Source organism: Oncorhynchus masou, chromosome 6 (assembly GCF_036934945.1).
Source record: "Oncorhynchus masou masou isolate Uvic2021 chromosome 6, UVic_Omas_1.1, whole genome shotgun sequence".
Lineage (NCBI taxonomy): Eukaryota > Metazoa > Chordata > Actinopteri > Salmoniformes > Salmonidae > Oncorhynchus > Oncorhynchus masou.
This window is the reverse complement of record NC_088217.1, coordinates 57,243,460-57,260,998: the sequence shown is the minus strand read 5'-3', so window position 1 is coordinate 57,260,998 and position 17,539 is coordinate 57,243,460. Positions and strand designations below refer to the sequence as shown.

Below are 17,539 nucleotides of genomic sequence, written 5' to 3'. Positions count from 1 at the left end.
GTGTTCAATGTGTACATTTTACTGTTTCAAAAACAAGCTGTTCAGTTATCTACTTGGTAACTCTCAGCAAGCAGCAGCTGTGTTCAGCCGCCCAGCGCTTGGATTGCATTGCCAGTTTTGCTAATGGGGGAGACTGCATCAATGAGATTGCAGGATTTCATCACATGAATTTCACAACAAAAAGTAAATGGACCATCTTGGGGCACTGGAATGGGTGCTCAGGCCTTCGGCATCTGCTCTTTCAGGTACTAAACAGATGGCACTAAAGAGAAAATTTCAATGAACTTAAATAATCATGACAGTCATTGGGAGCCTGGGAGAAATTTTTTATTTAACCTTTATTTAACTAGGCAAGTCAGTTAAGAACAAATTCTTATTTACAATGACAGCCTACCAGGGAACAGTGGGTTAACAGCCTTGTTCAGGGGCAGAAATACAGATTTCTACCTTGTCAGCTTGGGGAATCAATCCAGCAACCTTTTGGTTACTGGCCCACCACTCTAACCACTAGGCTACCTGCCCCCTCAATAAGCCAGACGTTCATCCATCAAAGGACAGAGGGATACACTAGATATAACCTTCTCGCGTAGCTGTTAGAATCAATAAAACATAGCTCTGTGCCTAATTCGCAACATTGCTTTTTGTTTCCCCTGCTATTCATCATATGCTAGCTAGTGGGCAAGCTATGTGCTGGTAGCTTGCTAATTTCATGTCTACTGAAGTTAACCTGTGGGGTCATGCTTGTGACATGCTAGCTATCCCCATTTAGATAATTCATTTTCACTTGTTGTATCTGTGCTTGTGCCACCAATGCACTCGTGAGCTGGCTGCTCGTGAGCTGGCTGCTCATTCTAATCTAAATAGTTGGCAATCAAAACAGTCGCAGCAGTGGTGATTCTGTTTTTGCATGCAAAACTGAAATAGGTGTATTTATGCTGTTGTTGAAATGCACCGATCACTTTATATATACTGAGTATATAAAACATTAAGAACACCTCTTTCCATGACAGACTGACCAGGTGAATCCAGGTAAAAGCTATGATCCCTTAATGATGTCACTTGGTAAATCCACTTCAATCAGTGTAGATGAAGAGGAGACAGGCTAAAGAAGGATTTTTTTGGTCTTGAGACAAATGAGACATGGTTTGTGTATGTGTGCCATTCAGAGTGTGAATGGGCAAGACAAAAGATTGAAGTGCCTTTGAAAGGGGTATGGTAGTAGTTGCCAGGCTCACCAGCTTGTGTCAAGAACTGCAACGCTGCTGGGTTTTTCACATTCAACAGTTTCCAGTGTGTATCAAGAATTGTCCAGCCAATTTGGCACAACTGTGGGAAGCATTGGCATAAACAAGGGCCATCATCCCTGTGGAATGCTTTCAACACCTTGTAGAGTTCATGCCCCGATTAATTGTGACTGTTCTGAAGGCTCAGTGTATCTTTCCAAAAAAGAAACAACCAGTAATTTGAATGCTGCTTTGTGTACCAGCCCTGTCTACAACCAAAATGTATTCTGATTGATCAGTTAGCATTCAATAAACAATGAATGAATAAATAGTATATATTAACATAAGAACAACCATGTGCAACTCAAGAGTAAACATATACAGTAAATAATATCACATTCAACAATAAAAAATGAAATAATGAACAGTATAAAAATAGTTGCTACACAATTACTAAATCTGTTATTTTTTACCCAGTTATATTTTCCATTCTGTGTTGGTGAATGTAATCGAAAACCACTGGACACATCACAGCAGAACAAACATGTTGAGATGAAGGTACATCAGAAATCTAGAAAACCCTATAGAACCTTAGAACTCTATGGAACATATAGAACACTAGAGAATCCTAGAGAAACCTACGGAACCTCATGTAACCTACAGAACCTCCAACCCAGGTAGATAAAGTAGTATCTTACAGCTCCAAAGTATCTCTGTCTTTCTTTCTTCATAGAATATATATACTGTACAGTATATAGCTCCCTTCTTTCAGTCTTGTATTGATGCATTGAGAAGCACAACATTTTTTTTTTAATCCTGTCATTTTTTTCACCAGACTTTTTATTTTTTACTGTTAGTAGTTTGCATCCTAGCAGATAACTTATTTGATGAAAACCTTAAGAGTTACTGCATTAGTAAGCATACATTAAAGCATGCATTACTCTGAAAGCAAGCCTTGAAGGGCTTGGTTGGAGCGTCAGCATAGATAGACATGCATACACATACAAGTACAACAATGAACCTGCTATAGGAAGTTTGCGTATGACCTATGACCTAACTCATCCACATTCATCAGCTATTTACTCTGAGTATGATGCTGCTGTAAGCTCTATTTCTTATGGCATTTAAAAAACACTGCCACTAGCACAGCAATCTTGATCTGCCCTCTACCTACAGTACTGTTCAGAAGTCTCCAACCACACTTGGCCTGACCAGTGCCATATTTACAAAATAAGTAACTATATGGCTCTGGGCCTGACAACTCAACCGGCCATAAGGAAGAGAAGAAGTCATCTGTTGTCTTAATGGTATTGTGGAAGTTAAAGAAACAGCTGTCTGCTATGTTAACCTGCTCAGTTAGCAAACAGTATCATTATTACTATGACATCAGTCAGCTGTGTAAAATACTTGTCCAATACAAAATCAACCTTAATGAGGTGCATATATACATCGGTATTGTATATACTTCTATATACATGAATAGAATAGAGTGAAAAATGGTAACGTATGAATATGTTCACTTTTAAATTAAGACGTTGCCGTGCTCTGCGTGTGTGTATTACTTCGATTAATCTCCAATTGCAAGGTGGTTGTTAGTTTCGGTTGTTGTCTATTGTCACGCTCTGACCTTAGAGATCGTTTTTATGTCTCTATTTTGGTTGGGTCAGGGTGTGAGTTGGGGTGGGCATTCTATGTTTTGTGTTCTATTTTTTTCTATTTCTGTGTGTTTGGCCGGGTGTGGCTCTCAATCAGAGGCAGGTGTCTATTGTTGTCTCTGATTGAGAACCATACTTCTGTAGCCTTTTCCCACCTGTGTTTTGTGGGTAGTTGTTTTCTGTTGAGTGTGTGTATCACCTGTCAGAACTGTTTTGGTTATTCCTTTTGTTATTTTGTATATAGTGTTCAGTTTCGAATAAATAATTTGAACGCGTACCCCGGTGTACCTTGGTCCTCACCGTCTTCCTATGAATGCCGTTACATCTATTTTACAACCGATTCTCTTTGTGTTGAATAGAGGTATTAGGCTTATATACTCTTATTTTTGATATAGGTACAGAAAAGTCCAAAAGAGCCTAAAAGGATCATGTCTCGTCATTTACCCTCACAATGTACTGTACCTCCTAGACGGAGAAGAGCAGGATGAGTGCGCCCTATTGCCACACAGAACACTGCACCTTCACGCTCCAATCCTCATTGGCTAGTACAGCTTCAATTCATTCCAACAGGGTCAGAGGAATAGTAAGGGCTTAGAGGAAGAGGAAGCTGCCAATTCTAGGTTGTGTGTCGAATGGCACCCTACTCCCTTTATAGTCCACTACCTTTGACCAGAGCCCGACGGGAATAGGGTGCCATTTGGGACCTAAGCCTAGTGGTTCAGTTACAGAGTTTTCTATGCTGCCATGGTTCCTTTGTATACACAATCCATACAGTAGGCCTACTATACATACCCCCATACCCACATAGTACAGTACGTTATATTCATATCACCTACAAAGTATTGGACAAATGGTTCAAGAAAGTGGACAGGCGGATAGCAAGCAGGAGAGGCAGAGGGGAAAAGGTGGAGAAAGGGAGAGGGTGGAGGGCTACAGAGAATTCTACAGAGGGAGGAAGAGAGTTGGTATTACTGGGAAAGAGGGGAGGAGGATAGAGGGGTGATCAGAGGGCCGCTGATCGAATTTACGAGGTAAGTCTTGGCAGAACCGGACACCTGGAGAGGGAGAGAGAAGGAGAAGAATAAACAAGGCAGTGAGTCAAATAAGTACTTGCAGGCTTAGATTACGTCTGATAATATAGTCTTTATTGTGAGTGGGAAGAACTGTGGAGTTGAATTTCACTAGACTCAGCTGGAGTCTAATGCTGAAATTAACTCCTAGTTTGCATCCCAAATGGCACCATATTCCCTATATAGTGCACTACTTTTCCATTTAGGACGCATCCATCGTCCAACTCCTTATTTCCACCCAGCCAATTAGAAGGCAAGATGAAGCCATACTAATAACAATAATTCCTACATCTACCCAATAGGGGGTATATTAGGGGCTCTCTGGCCATTTGGAAATCAGCATAAGCACGTCCAGTCCATTGCACTCCATCTTCTTCTCCCTTTCTATCTCCCTCTCCCGGAGAGAAACAGAGAGAGGGGTAGAAAGAGAGAGGGCAGAAATACACAAGGCAGTGAATCTGCCATCTTAGATTGTCTGTTATGACATACTCATTCAATATTTAATATTCTCCCTCCCCTTCCTTACCTATCGAGCTGGGTCACTAGCTGGCAGTCTGTTCTGGCTGGATGACGTGGTGCAGTTTGGCTGGGTTCTCCTGGTTGTGGTTGTCGCAGTGCTGCACATCATTCCTGGAAACAGCAACAGTAGAGTGGACACTCAGAGACATGCTATACAACACCAGGCAGGGCAAGCGGGAGGCACTCAGGAAGGTAGGCCACAGCAGCAGAACGAAACCAGCAGCAGCACAGCATAGCAGTGAGGCACAAATTACAAAATTACATATAGGTTTTCGCACTCTGTAAACAGTCTATGGACGAGGTATGACGGCAATCCATGCTTTGGTTTAGTTTCCTGGCACTGTTTCCACATGCTAACATTTTAGCGTTCACTGCCTAAATCCCATTCAAGTCATGGGACAGATATGAGCATTTTTTGCGCATCATGGTCAAATCATCTGTAAGTGACTATGTTGAGCTTCACAATAGATTTTTGATACTTTTGCATGATTTGGACATGTGCAAAAAATGCTAGATACATTTTGGGATTAAGTAGGTTAAAATCTTATGAAAAGTAAGAGGATGTTTTATTTTTTTATTTAACTAGGCAAGTCGGCAACAAATTCCTATTCACAATGACGGCCTACCCCAGCCAAACCCGGATGATGCTGGGCCAATTGTGTGCCGCCATACGGGACTCCCAATCACAGCCAGATGTGATAGACACTGGATTCAAACCAGTGACTGTTTTGCCAACCGGGAGCACAGAGGGACATTTCAAAATGCGGACGTTTGCATTTTAGCAAGGCTTGATTTATGGATTTGTCTATGTGGTCTTTATTCAAATGCACTTCATGTAATATAACAGGCTTTTCAATATTTGTGCATAATCTTTACTTAAAATATCAAAGGGATACACTGTGACGGCCCTGAATTTTTCTGAACCGTCTCAGTGCAGCTCCTTCCAATAGGTTGCTTTCCCTTTAAATCCCAATTAAATAGCCAGCATCAGCTGCGCAAAAAGGGGGGTTGTGATGGAGACGTGAATGAGGATGTGTTCAACCCTTAGTTCCCGACGCGTCTCTATTCCGTTGTTTTGTTGCCGTTAAACGTGTGTTTTGTAGCCTAATTAAGTTTTACCCAGGATCGGATCCACTCTTTGCTTCCGTGGACTACACTTCACTGTTCTTCATGGCCTTTCTCCGCTGGAGATCTATTGGCGGATTGTCTGACTGACCACCACGTTTTTGTATACGGTATTTCATTTGTTTTGATGTCATGTGTACGGTGATTTATGTAGTTAGTTGTAGTTGAGGACTTAGTAAGAGTTGATACGCTTTAAAGTTCTGTGGTGAAATAATTGTTGTATGGATTGTATGATTAATACTGGGTTTACGCTACACTGAATGAACGGACAAACATTGCGTGACAGAAGTCACTTGAGTTCCCTGAACTCCTTTACCGGGCTGGACTCTTTTTAGGCCCGAGGTACAGGACATTTCTGGAGGAACCAGAACTCATTGTTATATTATATGTGTGTGTAATCATTGATGTTGCTAATACAACCCACACAAAATAATAGTTGTTTTGGACGTTATTTCCAATGTTTTAATGGTTTATGAAAAGTTTATTTCCATCCTGACTTTTACATAAGTCCTTTTGTATTGGTGTAGACTTGACGGACCAGATGGGACTCATTCCCTCCCAAACTAAAAGGAGAAACCAATGTTTTCTCTGGTAGGCACAACCTACCTGGCACCCCTATAAATAATAGCCTCAAGTCAAAACCGTTACAAGACAAGGCACTAATTTTGTGGAACGAGATTTGCATGCCACATAGTAGTGTGGTGTAGTACAAGCCTGCAGGGGGATTCAATACATAACGGCAGCCAGGTCTGTGACAGTGGTGGGCAGTCTTACCTGTTGTCATTGATATCTGTAGTGTTCCCTGTGGATAGATGAAGCAGGTGTCAGGGTGAGGATGCAGTCAGGCCAGTGTATAGTGAACAGCGAGGAGTGCAGATCATAGAAATAGAATTACACTAATTATATCTACTGTATTTCTATGGAGCAGACCAAGTGAGGAGTGAGTTGAAGTGGGGAACATTGAATGCTGTTAACCTTACCGTTGACACTGTCAACATCCACCATTTCTGTAGAGTTGACTGTAGGGTCCTTCAATGTAGAGCCTTTTTCTGTAGTGTCCTTCTCTGTAGGGTGCTTCACTGCGGAGTTATTCACTGTAGTGTTATCCACTGGAGGGTGCTTCACTGGAGAATGATCTACTGTGGCGACATTGTCCACTGTTGGGTTATCCACTGTAGTCTTCTGCACTGTAGTGTCCTTTACTGTGCCGTTGTCCACTGCTGTGGTTTTGATTGGCTCAGCTGGCACCCTACAAGACAGACAGACTCATCAGTCACCTAGTCATGAATGTACAGTGTTTCAATCAATAATGTAAAATTACACTTCAGTGTCATGTTTGCACTTTTGTATAAAGCTCATACACAGCGAGCTCCATTCCTATGTTTGTACTCACGTCTTGGTCTGATGGCGGCTCGTCTCACTGGAGTGGTGATTCTTGGTCTGGGGGGGGTTGGAGTTAGATGCTGTAGCTGGGGGAGTGGCAGGGTGGCTGGTGTGATGGCTAGCTGTCTGGCTGGGGATCTGGAACATGGCGTTACTAAAATGGATGGAGTGTTGCTGTTCAGTAATGCGAACCCATGGGTTGGTGGGGGAGCAGAGTGGGAACTGGCCCGGACGGACGGGCTTGGCTGGAAAGAGAAAACAAAGCAATGTTGGTATCAAAATCATCATTGTCATCATCGTAGTTATAATCATCATCATCATGGCACATGGTTAATAAATAGATATGCAACACGACAGCGGATTAAAAACTTTGAAGTTTTCAATTTAAATGATTATACTAAATTATTGAAACCAATAGAATTTTATATAAAATCAGCAAAAAAAGAAGCGTCCTCTGAGTTAATTTTCAGCAAATGTAACATGTGTAAATATTGGTATGAACATAACAAGATTCAACAACTGAGAAATAAACTGAACAAGTTCCACAGACAGGTGACAAACAGAAATTGAATGTGTCCCTGAACAAAAGGGGGGTCAAAATCAAAAGTAACAATCAGTGTGGCCACCAGCTGCATGAAGTACTGTAGAGCATCTCCTCCTCATGGACTGCACCAGATTTGCCAGTTCTTGCTGAGAGATGTTACCAAGGCACCTGAAAGTTCCCGGACATTTCTGGTGGGAATGGTCCTAGCCCACACCCTCCGATCCAACATGTCCCAAACATGCTCAATGGAATTGAGATCCGGGCTCTTCGCTGGCCAATGGGAAAACACTGACATTCCTGTCTTGCTGGAAATCACGTACAGAACGAGCATTATGGCTGGTGGCATTGTCATGCCTGAGGGTAATGTCACGATGAGTCTGCAGGAACTCCACATGAGGGAGGAGGATGTCTTCCCTGTAATTGTCTACAATGACAACAAGCTCAGTCCGATGATGCTGTGACACACCGCCCCAGACCATGACGGGCCCTCCAACTCCAAATCGATCCCGCTCCAGAGTACAGGGCTCGGTGATACGCTCATTCCTTCCACGATAAATGCGAATCCGACTATCACCCCCGGTGAGACAAAACCGTGACTCGTCAGTGAAGAGCACTTTTTGCCAGTCCTGTCTGGTCCAGCGACGGTGTGTGTGTGTGCCCATAGGCAACATTGTTGCCGGTGATGTCTGGTGAGGACCTGCCTTACAACAGGCCTACAAGCCTTCAGTCCAGCCTCTCTCAGGCGATTGCGGACAGTCTGAGCACTGATGGAGGGATTGTGCATTCCTGATATAACTCGGGCAGTTGTTGTCATCCTGTACCTGTCCCGCAGGTATGTTCGGATGTACCGATCCTGTGCAGGTGTTACACGTGGTCTGCCACTGTGAGGACGATCAGCTATCCGTCCTGTCTCGCTGTAGCACTGTCACAGTACGGATATTGCAATTTATTACCCTGGCCACATCTGCAGTCCTCATGCGTCCTTGCAGCATGCCTAAGGCACGTTCATGCCGATGAGCAGGGACCCTGGGCATCTTTTTTTGGTGTTTTTCAGAGTCAGTAGAAAGGCCTCTTTAGTGTCCTGTTTTCATAACTGCTTCCTTAATTGCCTACCGTCTGTAAGCTGTTACTGTCTTAACGACCGTTCCAATTGTTTATGGTTAATTGAACAAGCATGGGAAACAGTGTTTATCCTTTTCAATGAAGATCTGTGAAGTTATTTGGATTTTTACGAATTATCTTTGAAAGACAGCGTCCTGAAAACGGGCCTTTTCTTTTTTTAGTTTAGTATGTATAATCTGGAAGTAGAAGCATAAGTTCATTAGTTTGCTCCAATTAGTGTTAGTAATAATGATGTTAAAAAAAAAATTACTATCATTGTGTGTGTTAGGTATCTGAGCTGCGTGTGTTTGGGTGTGTGAGACCTGTGTGTTACCTACCTGAGTGGTGTTCATGCATTTATGTTTGTCTGTGCGTGTGTGTGCGTGTATCATTACCTATCTGGGCAGCATGTTGCCTACGGAGGGGGTTCTTGGCCCTCATAACGTCTTTGATACTCTCCACTTCCTGTTGATAGCGTCTACGGTCCTTCATGGCCCCCTCCTTAGCCTCTTTCAGTGCACCTTCCAACGCCCGCACTCTCTCAGCTGTAGACCGAAGACGCTTCTCCAGCTTAGGAAGCTCACAACGCAGGTCTGCATTATCACGTACCAACTGGAGAGAAAAAAAAGAGATGGGGAGGCAATAGTCATGAGAGTGATTAAAAATAGCCTGATGTCAACAACATATCTAATATTCGCTATTGGAATAGACACTATATATACAAAAGTATGTGGATACCCCTTCAAATTAGTGAATTTGGCTATTTCAGCCACATCTGTTGCTGACAGGTGTATAAGGTCGGAAACCCTGCCATGCAACCTCATAGACAAACATTGGCACTAGAATGGCCTACTGAAGAGCTTAGTGACTCATCGTGGCACCATAATACGATGTCACATTTTCAACAAGTCAGTTCTGCAAATTTCTTCCCTGCTCGTGCTGCCTCGGTCAACTGTATGTGCTGTTATTGTGAAGTGGAAAAGTCTAGGAGCAACAACGATAGCTGCGAAGTAGTAGGCAACAGAAGCTCATAGAACGGGAAGGTTGAGTGCCGTAGCAAGTAGCATGTAAAAGTCTTCTGTCCTCGGTTGCAACGCTCACCACTGAGTTCCAAACTGCGTCTGGAAGCAACTTAAGCACAAATGTTCGTCGGGAGCTATATGAAATGGGTTTCCATGGCCGAGCAGCCGCACACAAACCTAAGATCACCATGCACAATGCCAAGCGTCGGCTGGAGTGGTGTAAAGCTTGCCGGCATTGGATTCTGGAGCACTGGAGACGCGTTCTCTGGAGTGATAAATCAAACTTTACCATCTGGCAGTCCGACGGACAAATCTGAGTTTGGCAGATGACAGGAGAACACTACCTGCCACAATGCAAAGTGCCAACTGAAAGTTTGGTGGAGGAGGAATAATGGTCTGGGGCTGTTTTTCATGGTTTAGGCTCCTTAGTTCCAGAGAAGGGAAATCTTAACGCTACCGCAGACAATGACATTCTATACCATTATGTGCTTCTAACTTTGAGGCAAAAGTTCCTTCACTGTTTCAGCATGACAATGCCCCAGTGCACAAAGCAAGATCCATACAGAAATGGTTTGTCAAGATCTGTGTGGAAGAACTTGACTACACTTTCTGTCGTTTCCCCAAGGTGTCTGCAGCATTGTGACGTATTTGTAGGCATATCATTGGAAGATTGACCATAAGAGACTACATTTACCAGGTGCCCACTTGGTGTCCTCCGTCAATTATTGCGTAATCTCCAGCTGCGTGCATTTTTCCAGTTGCTTCAGAGGAGAAAGTCAACTGCCACGAATGATTTATCATCGAATAGATATGTGAAAAACACCTTGAGGATTGATTCTAAACAACGTTTGCCAAATAATCTTTTTGGAAAAACTGAACATTTGCTATCTACCTGAGAGTCTCCTCATTGAAAACATCCGAAGTTCTTCAAAGGTAAATTATTTTATTTGAATGCTTTTCTTGTTTTTGTGAAAATGTTGCCTGCTGAATGCTAGGCTTAATGCTATGCTAGCTATCAATACTCTTACACAAATGCTTGTGTAGCTATGGTTGAAAAGCATATTTTGAAAATCTGAGATGACAGTGTTAACAAAAGGCTAAGCTTGTGAGCCAATATATTTATTTCATTTCATTTGCGATTTTCATGAATAGTTAACATTGCGTTATGCTAATGAGCTTGAGGCTATGATTACGCTCCCGGATACGGGATTGCGCGACGCTAGAGGTTAAATACAAGTAAAACTAAATGCATGCTCTTCAACTGATCACTGCCAGCACCTGCCCAACATCACTACTCTGATTTAGAATATGTGGACAACTACAATTACCTAGGTGTCTGGTTAGGTTATAAACTCTCCTTCCAGACCCACATCAAACATCTCCAATCCAAAGTTAAATCTAGAATTGGCTTCATATTTCGCAACAAAGCATCCTTCACTCATGCTGCCAAACATACCCTTGTAAAACTGACCATCCTACCGATCCTAGACTTCGGCGATGTCATTTACAAAATAGCCTCCAATACCCTACTCAACAAATTGGATGCAGTCTATCACAGTGCCATCCGTTTTGTCACCAAAGCCCCATATACTACCCACCACTGCGACCTGTATGCTCTCGTTGGCTGGCCCTCGCTTCATACTCGTTGCCAAACCCACTGGCTCCAGGTCATCCACAAGACCCTGCTAGGTAGTCCCCTCTTATCTCAGCTCGCTGGTCAACATAGCAGCACCCACCTGTAGCACGCGCTCCCGCAGGTATATCTCTCTGGTCACCCCCAAAACAATTCTTCCTTTGGCCACCTCCCCTTCCAGTTCTCTGCAGCCAATGACTGGAACGAACTACAAAAATCTCTGAAACTGGAAACACTTATCTCCCTCACTAGCTTTAAGCACCAGCTGTCAGAGCAGCTGCACCTGTACATAGCCCATCCCTACTGTATTTATCTATTTATTTTGCTCCTTTGCACCCCATTATTTTTATCTCTACTTTGCACATTCTTCCACTGCAAATCAACCATTCCAGTGTTTTACTTGCTATATTGTACTTACTTTGCCACCATGGTCTTTTTTGCCTTTACCTCCCTTATCTCACCTCACTTGCTCACATTGTATATAGACTTATTTTTCTACTGTTTTATTGACTGTATGTTTGTTTTACTTCATGTGTAAATCTGTGTATGTATCGAACTACTTTGCTTTATCTTGTCCAGGTCGCAATTGTAATTGAGAACTTGTTCTCAACTTGCCTACCTGGTGAAATAAAAAAATAAAAAATAAGAAAAATAGCCGAATGCACTAGCGGTTAGAGCGGTGGACTAGCAACCGGAAGGTTGCAAGTTCAAACCCCTGAGCTGACAAGGTACAAATCTGTTCTGCCCCTGAATAGGCAGTTAACCCACTGTTCCTAGGCCGTCATTGAAAATAAGAATTTGTTCGTAACTGACTTGCCTGATTAAATAAAGGTAATTTAAAAAAAATGCATATAGTGTATTATGTTACATATGGATAGGCTCGAAATACAATTTCATGTGATCAAAAAATCACATTTTTGTCACCTGATTTGTAAACAACAGTAAACTAACATTGAAATGCTTATATACAGGCCATTCCCAACAATGTAGAATACAGAAAACAAACAAATAATAACAAAACACAAGGAATGAATGAACAATGATAACCTGGCTCTATACACACGGGTACCAGTACCAAGACTTAGTGGTCTGGTACCGTTTGCCATGCAGTAGCAGTGAGAACAGTCTATCTACAGTCTTGACAATTTTTAGGGCCTTCCTCTGAAACCACCTTGCATAGAGGTTCTGGATGGCAGGAAGTTCACACTACCCTTTGTAGGACCTTGTTATCAGATACCAGATACTTCACTGGGATTCTGGAGACGGTTGTAGACACAATAGGACCATAGCTGCAGCCACTTCTTCCAGTTCAGCTTGAATTAGTGGTTTATTAAAACAATAGAAAAATAAATATTGAAATGTTTGAGAAACTGCTTTGTCAGTGGATTATAAAATTAAGTGTTGATATTAAATGAATATCATGAGTGGTTACATTTCCACAGCCCCATCCCTGAGCTGTATAACCTAAATACATTTTGTGGACTGTGATGCGCATTGTCAAGTCACACTGGTGTCTTCTTCCCTTTCCACAAAGCTTTGAAAAGTAGCTATGCGAGTGTATAGCCTAATGCAGATTTAATGCGGCCTACTGTTTAAGCAATTGAGAATCAGTAGATGCTGTTGATAAATGGTTTACATAACTAAAACTACTATAACTTAGAAAGTTGAAGGTTTTTCTATATAAGAGTGAAGTCGTGATGACAGGATTAATCAGGAAATGTTTTAAATATTCTCTGCATTGTTGTCCTCTTCTTGATGTCACTTCTTCCTGTTTCTCCAATTAAGGTATTTGTCTCTTCGTGTCTTTCCCAGATGCTTTTTGAATATTTTGCACTTGTTTTCATGTTTCTATGTCACGATTGTCGTATGGAGGAGACCAAAGCGCAGCATGGTGTGAATGCATACTTTAATGATTGACGAAAACACGAAGTACACTAAACTAATAAGACGACCATGACCGCTATTGAAACAATGTGCTAAATGCAACATAACACAGACAATAACCCACGAAATACCAAAAGAAGATGGCTGCCTAAATATGGTTCCCAATCAGAGACAACGATAAACACCTGGCTCTAATTGAGAACCAATCTAGGCAACCATAGACATATATAAACACCAAGATGGTAAGCAACCCCATAAACTTACAAAACCCCTAGACAGTACAAAAACACATCACCCATGTCACACCCTGACCTAACCAAAACAATAAAGAAAACAGAATACCCAGGTCAGGGTGTGACATTCTATGACAATAAATATAAAAATTATTGCAATTAAGAGATATATAAAAGTTGAGCGACGTCATTTCTGGTCACAACTTGCAGACTTGTTTACGAGTTGCTTTTTACGAGTTGCTGTGTTTTGTTGCCAATCTATTTTGCTACCTGACAACTTTACGGTTTTTACTTTTTAATTATTGTTTATATTTTAGTTTTTTCCCTCAACTTTTTCACTCTGGACGATTTATCTGGACACGGTTCGTCAGGACCTCCAACAGCCGAAGCTAAGTAGTAACATAATGCCTTCTAATTGCAATCGCTGTACTCATACAGGAGAACGATATCCTTACGGCGAGGATAGCTGTGCTACAAGCCCAGCTTCAGACGCAATCGTTAGGCAAGGGTAATTTCAGTGTAGGAAAGGATGAAACAGCGTCTGTGCCACCAGTAAGTACAGATAGTAGTATAAATCCCCTGGCACAGTCCCCGCAGCCGGACAACTTTCTCACGGTTTCTGGAAGGCAATGCTGTAGGAATGCTCAACCGGTGTCGCTCATTCAGCCGACAAACTTTCAACCGGTTTTCCCCAAACCTCTTGATGCTATGGGGGTGCTATTTCATTGTTGGATAAAAAGACGTGCCCGTTTTAAGCGCAATATTTTGTCACAAAAAGATGCTCGACTATGCATATAATTGATAGCTTTGGAAAGAAAACACTCTGACGTTTCCAGAACTGCAAGGATATTCTCTGTGGGTGCCCTAGAACGGGAGATACAGGCAGAACCAAGATGAAACGGCATCCAGGAAACCAGCAGGATTTGAGGCTCCGTTTTCCATTGTCTCCTTATATGGCTGTGAATGCGAGAGGAATGAGCCTGCCCTTTCTGTCGTTTCCCCAAAGTGTCTGCAGCATTGTGACGTATTTGTAGGCATATCATTGGAAGATTGACCATAAGAGACTACATTTTCCAGGTGTCCGCCCGGTGTCCTGCGCCGAAATTGGTGCGTCTTTTTCAGCTGCTGGTATTTTTCCATGGGATTCTGAGGGGAAAGCAGGCTTCCACGAACTGCATATCAATGAAGAGATATGTGAAAAAACACCTTGAGGATTGATTCCAAACAACGTTTGCCATGTTTCGGTCGATTATTATGGAGTTAATTCGGAAAAAGTTTGACGTTTTGGTGACTGAATTTTCGGTTCATTTCGGTAGCCAAATGTGATGTACAAAACGGAGCGATTTCTCCTACACAAAGATTCTTTCAGGAAAAACTGAACATTTGCTATGTAACAGAGTCTCCTCATTGAAAACATCCGAAGCTCTTCAAAGGTAAATGATTTTATTTATTTGGTTCTGGTTTTTGTGAAAATGTTGCGTGCTAAATGCTACTCAAAATGCTAAGCTAGCTTAGCATACTCTTACACAAATTAGTGATTTGCTATGGTTCAAAAGCATATTTTGAAAATCTGAGATGACAGTGTTAAGAAAAGGCTAAGCTTGAGAGCAGGTGCATTATTTTCATTTTATTTGCGATTTTCAGAAATCGTTAACGGTGCGTTATGCTAATGAGCCTGAGGCTTTATTCACGATCCCGGATCCGGGGTGGGGAGTATCAAGAGGTTAAGCAGCGAGTCGGAGTCAGAGGCCGAGTCTTCTCTGGTCTCTACTCCTCCCGTTACGGGGTCTGAGACGCCGAAGATTCCCACCGTTAGCTCTGACAAATTGAAAACTCTAGTCATTGGCGACTCCATTACCCGCAGTATTAGACTTAAAACTAATCATCCAGCGATCAAACACTGTTTACCAGGGGGCAGGGCTACCGATGTTAAGGCTAATCTGAAGATGGTGCTGGCTAAAGCTAAAACTGGCGAGTGTTGAGAGTATAGAGATTGTTATCCACGTCGGCACCAACGATGTTAGGATGAAACAGTCAGAGATCACCAAGCGCAACATAGCTTCTGAGTGTAAATCAGCTAGAAAGATGTGTCGGCATCGAGTAATGGTCTCTGGCCCCCTCCCAGTTAGGGGGAGTGATGAGCTCTACAGCAGAGTCTTACAACTCAACCGCTGGTTGAAAACTTTTCTGCCCCTCCCAAAATATAGAATTTGTAGCTAATTGGCCCTCTTTCTAGGACTCACCCACAAACAGGACCAAGCCTGACCTGCTGAGGAGTAACGGACTCCATCCTAGCTGGAGGGGTGCTCTCATCTTATCTACCAACATAGACAGACAGGGCTCTAACTCCTCTAGCTCCACAATGAAATAGGGTGCAGGCCAGGCAGCAGGCTGTTAGCCAGCCTGCCCGCATAGTGGAGTCTGCCACTAGCACCGTCAGTGTAGTCAGCTCAGCTATCACCATTGAGACCGTGTCTGTGCCTCGACCTAGGTTGGGCAAAACTAAACATGGCGGTCTTCGCCTTAGCAATCTCACTAGGATAAAGACCACCTCCACTCCTGTCATTATTGAAAGAGATCATGATACCTCACATCTCAAAATAGGGCTACTTAATGTTAGATCCCTTACTTCAAAGGCAATTATAGTCAATTAACTAATCACTGATAATCTTGATGTGATTGGCCTGACTGAAACATGGCTTAAGCCTGATGAATTTACTGTGTTAAATGAGGCCTCACCTCTTGGCTACACTAGTGACCATATCCCCCGTGCATCCCGCAAAGGCGGAGGTGTTGCTAACATTTACGATAGCAAATTTCAATTTACAAAAAAATGACGTTTTCGTCTTTTGAGCTTCTAGTCATGAAATCTATGCAGCCTACTCAATCACTTTTTATAGCTACAGTTTACAGGCATCCTGGGCCATATACAGTGTTCCTCATTGAGTTCCCTGGATTCCTATCGGACCTTGTAGTCATAGCAGATAATATTCTGATCTTTGACTTTAATATTCACATGGAAAAGTCCAGACCCACTTCAAAAGGCTTTCGGAGCCATCATCGACTCAGTGGGTTTTGTCCAACATGTCTCTGGACCCACTCACTGTCAGTCATACTCTGGACCTAGTTTTGTCCCATGGAATAAATGTTGTGGATCTTAATGTTTTTCCTCATAATCCTGGACTATCGGACCACCAATTTATTATGTTTGCAATTGCAACAAATCATCTGCTCAGACCCCAACCAAAGAACATCAAAAGTCGTGCTATAAATTCACAGACAACACAAAGATTCCTTGATGTCCTTCCAGATTCCCTCTGTCTACCCATGGACGCCAGAGGACAAAAATCAGTTAACCACCTAACTGAGGAACGCAATTTAACCTTGCGCAATACCCTAGATGCAGTTGCACCCCTAAAAACTAAACATTTCTCATAAGAAACTAGCTCCCTGGTACACAGAAAATACCCGAGCTCTGAAGCAAGCTTCCAGAAAATTGGAACGGAAATGGCACCACACCACTGGAAGTCTTCCGACTAGCTTGGAAAGACAGTACCGTGCAGTACCGAAGAGCCCTTAATGCTGCTCGATCATCCTATTTTTCTAACTTAATTGAGGAAAATAAGAACAATCCGAAATTCCTTTTTGATACTGTCGCTAACTAAAAAGCAGCATTCCGCAAGAGGATGGCTGTCACTTTAGCAGTGATAAATTCATGAACTTCTTTGAGGAAAAGATTATGATTATTAGAAAGCAAATTACGGATTCCTCTTTAAATCTGCGTATTCCTTCAAAGCTCAGTTGTCCTGAGTCTGCACAACTCTGCCAGGACCTAGGATCAAGAGAGACGCTCAAGTGTTTTAGTACTATATCTCTTGACACAATGATGAAAATAATCATGGCCTCTAAACCTTCAAGCTGCATACTGGACCCTATTCCAACTAAACTACTGAAAGAGCTGCTTCCTGTGCTTGGCCCTCCTATGTTGAACATAATAAACAGCTCTCTATCCACTGGATGTGTACCAAACTCACAAAGTGGCAGTAAAAGCCTCTCTTGAAAAAGCCAAACCTTGACCCAGAAAATATAAACTATCGGCCGATATCGAATCTTCCATTCCTCTCAAATGTTAGAAAAGGCTGCTGCG

At 42.5% G+C, this 17,539-nt stretch overlaps 1 protein-coding gene across 1 annotated transcript in view; it reads right to left on the bottom strand.

The window, feature by feature from the left end:
* Window positions 1-311: 311 nt before the first annotated feature.
* LOC135542333 (kinesin heavy chain-like) overlaps window positions 312-17,539 on the bottom strand; it is a 143,177-nt gene continuing 125,949 nt past the window's right edge. The window contains exons 25-30 of the mRNA XM_064969219.1: window positions 9,016-9,232; window positions 6,986-7,220; window positions 6,573-6,841; window positions 6,367-6,394; window positions 4,475-4,578; window positions 312-3,933 (exon numbers count right to left, since the gene is read on the bottom strand). Coding sequence (XP_064825291.1) covers window positions 4,491-4,578; window positions 6,367-6,394; window positions 6,573-6,841; window positions 6,986-7,220; window positions 9,016-9,232 — 837 coding nt within the window. The 3' untranslated portion in view covers window positions 312-3,933; window positions 4,475-4,490. The remainder of the gene's footprint in view (window positions 3,934-4,474; window positions 4,579-6,366; window positions 6,395-6,572; window positions 6,842-6,985; window positions 7,221-9,015; window positions 9,233-17,539) is intronic.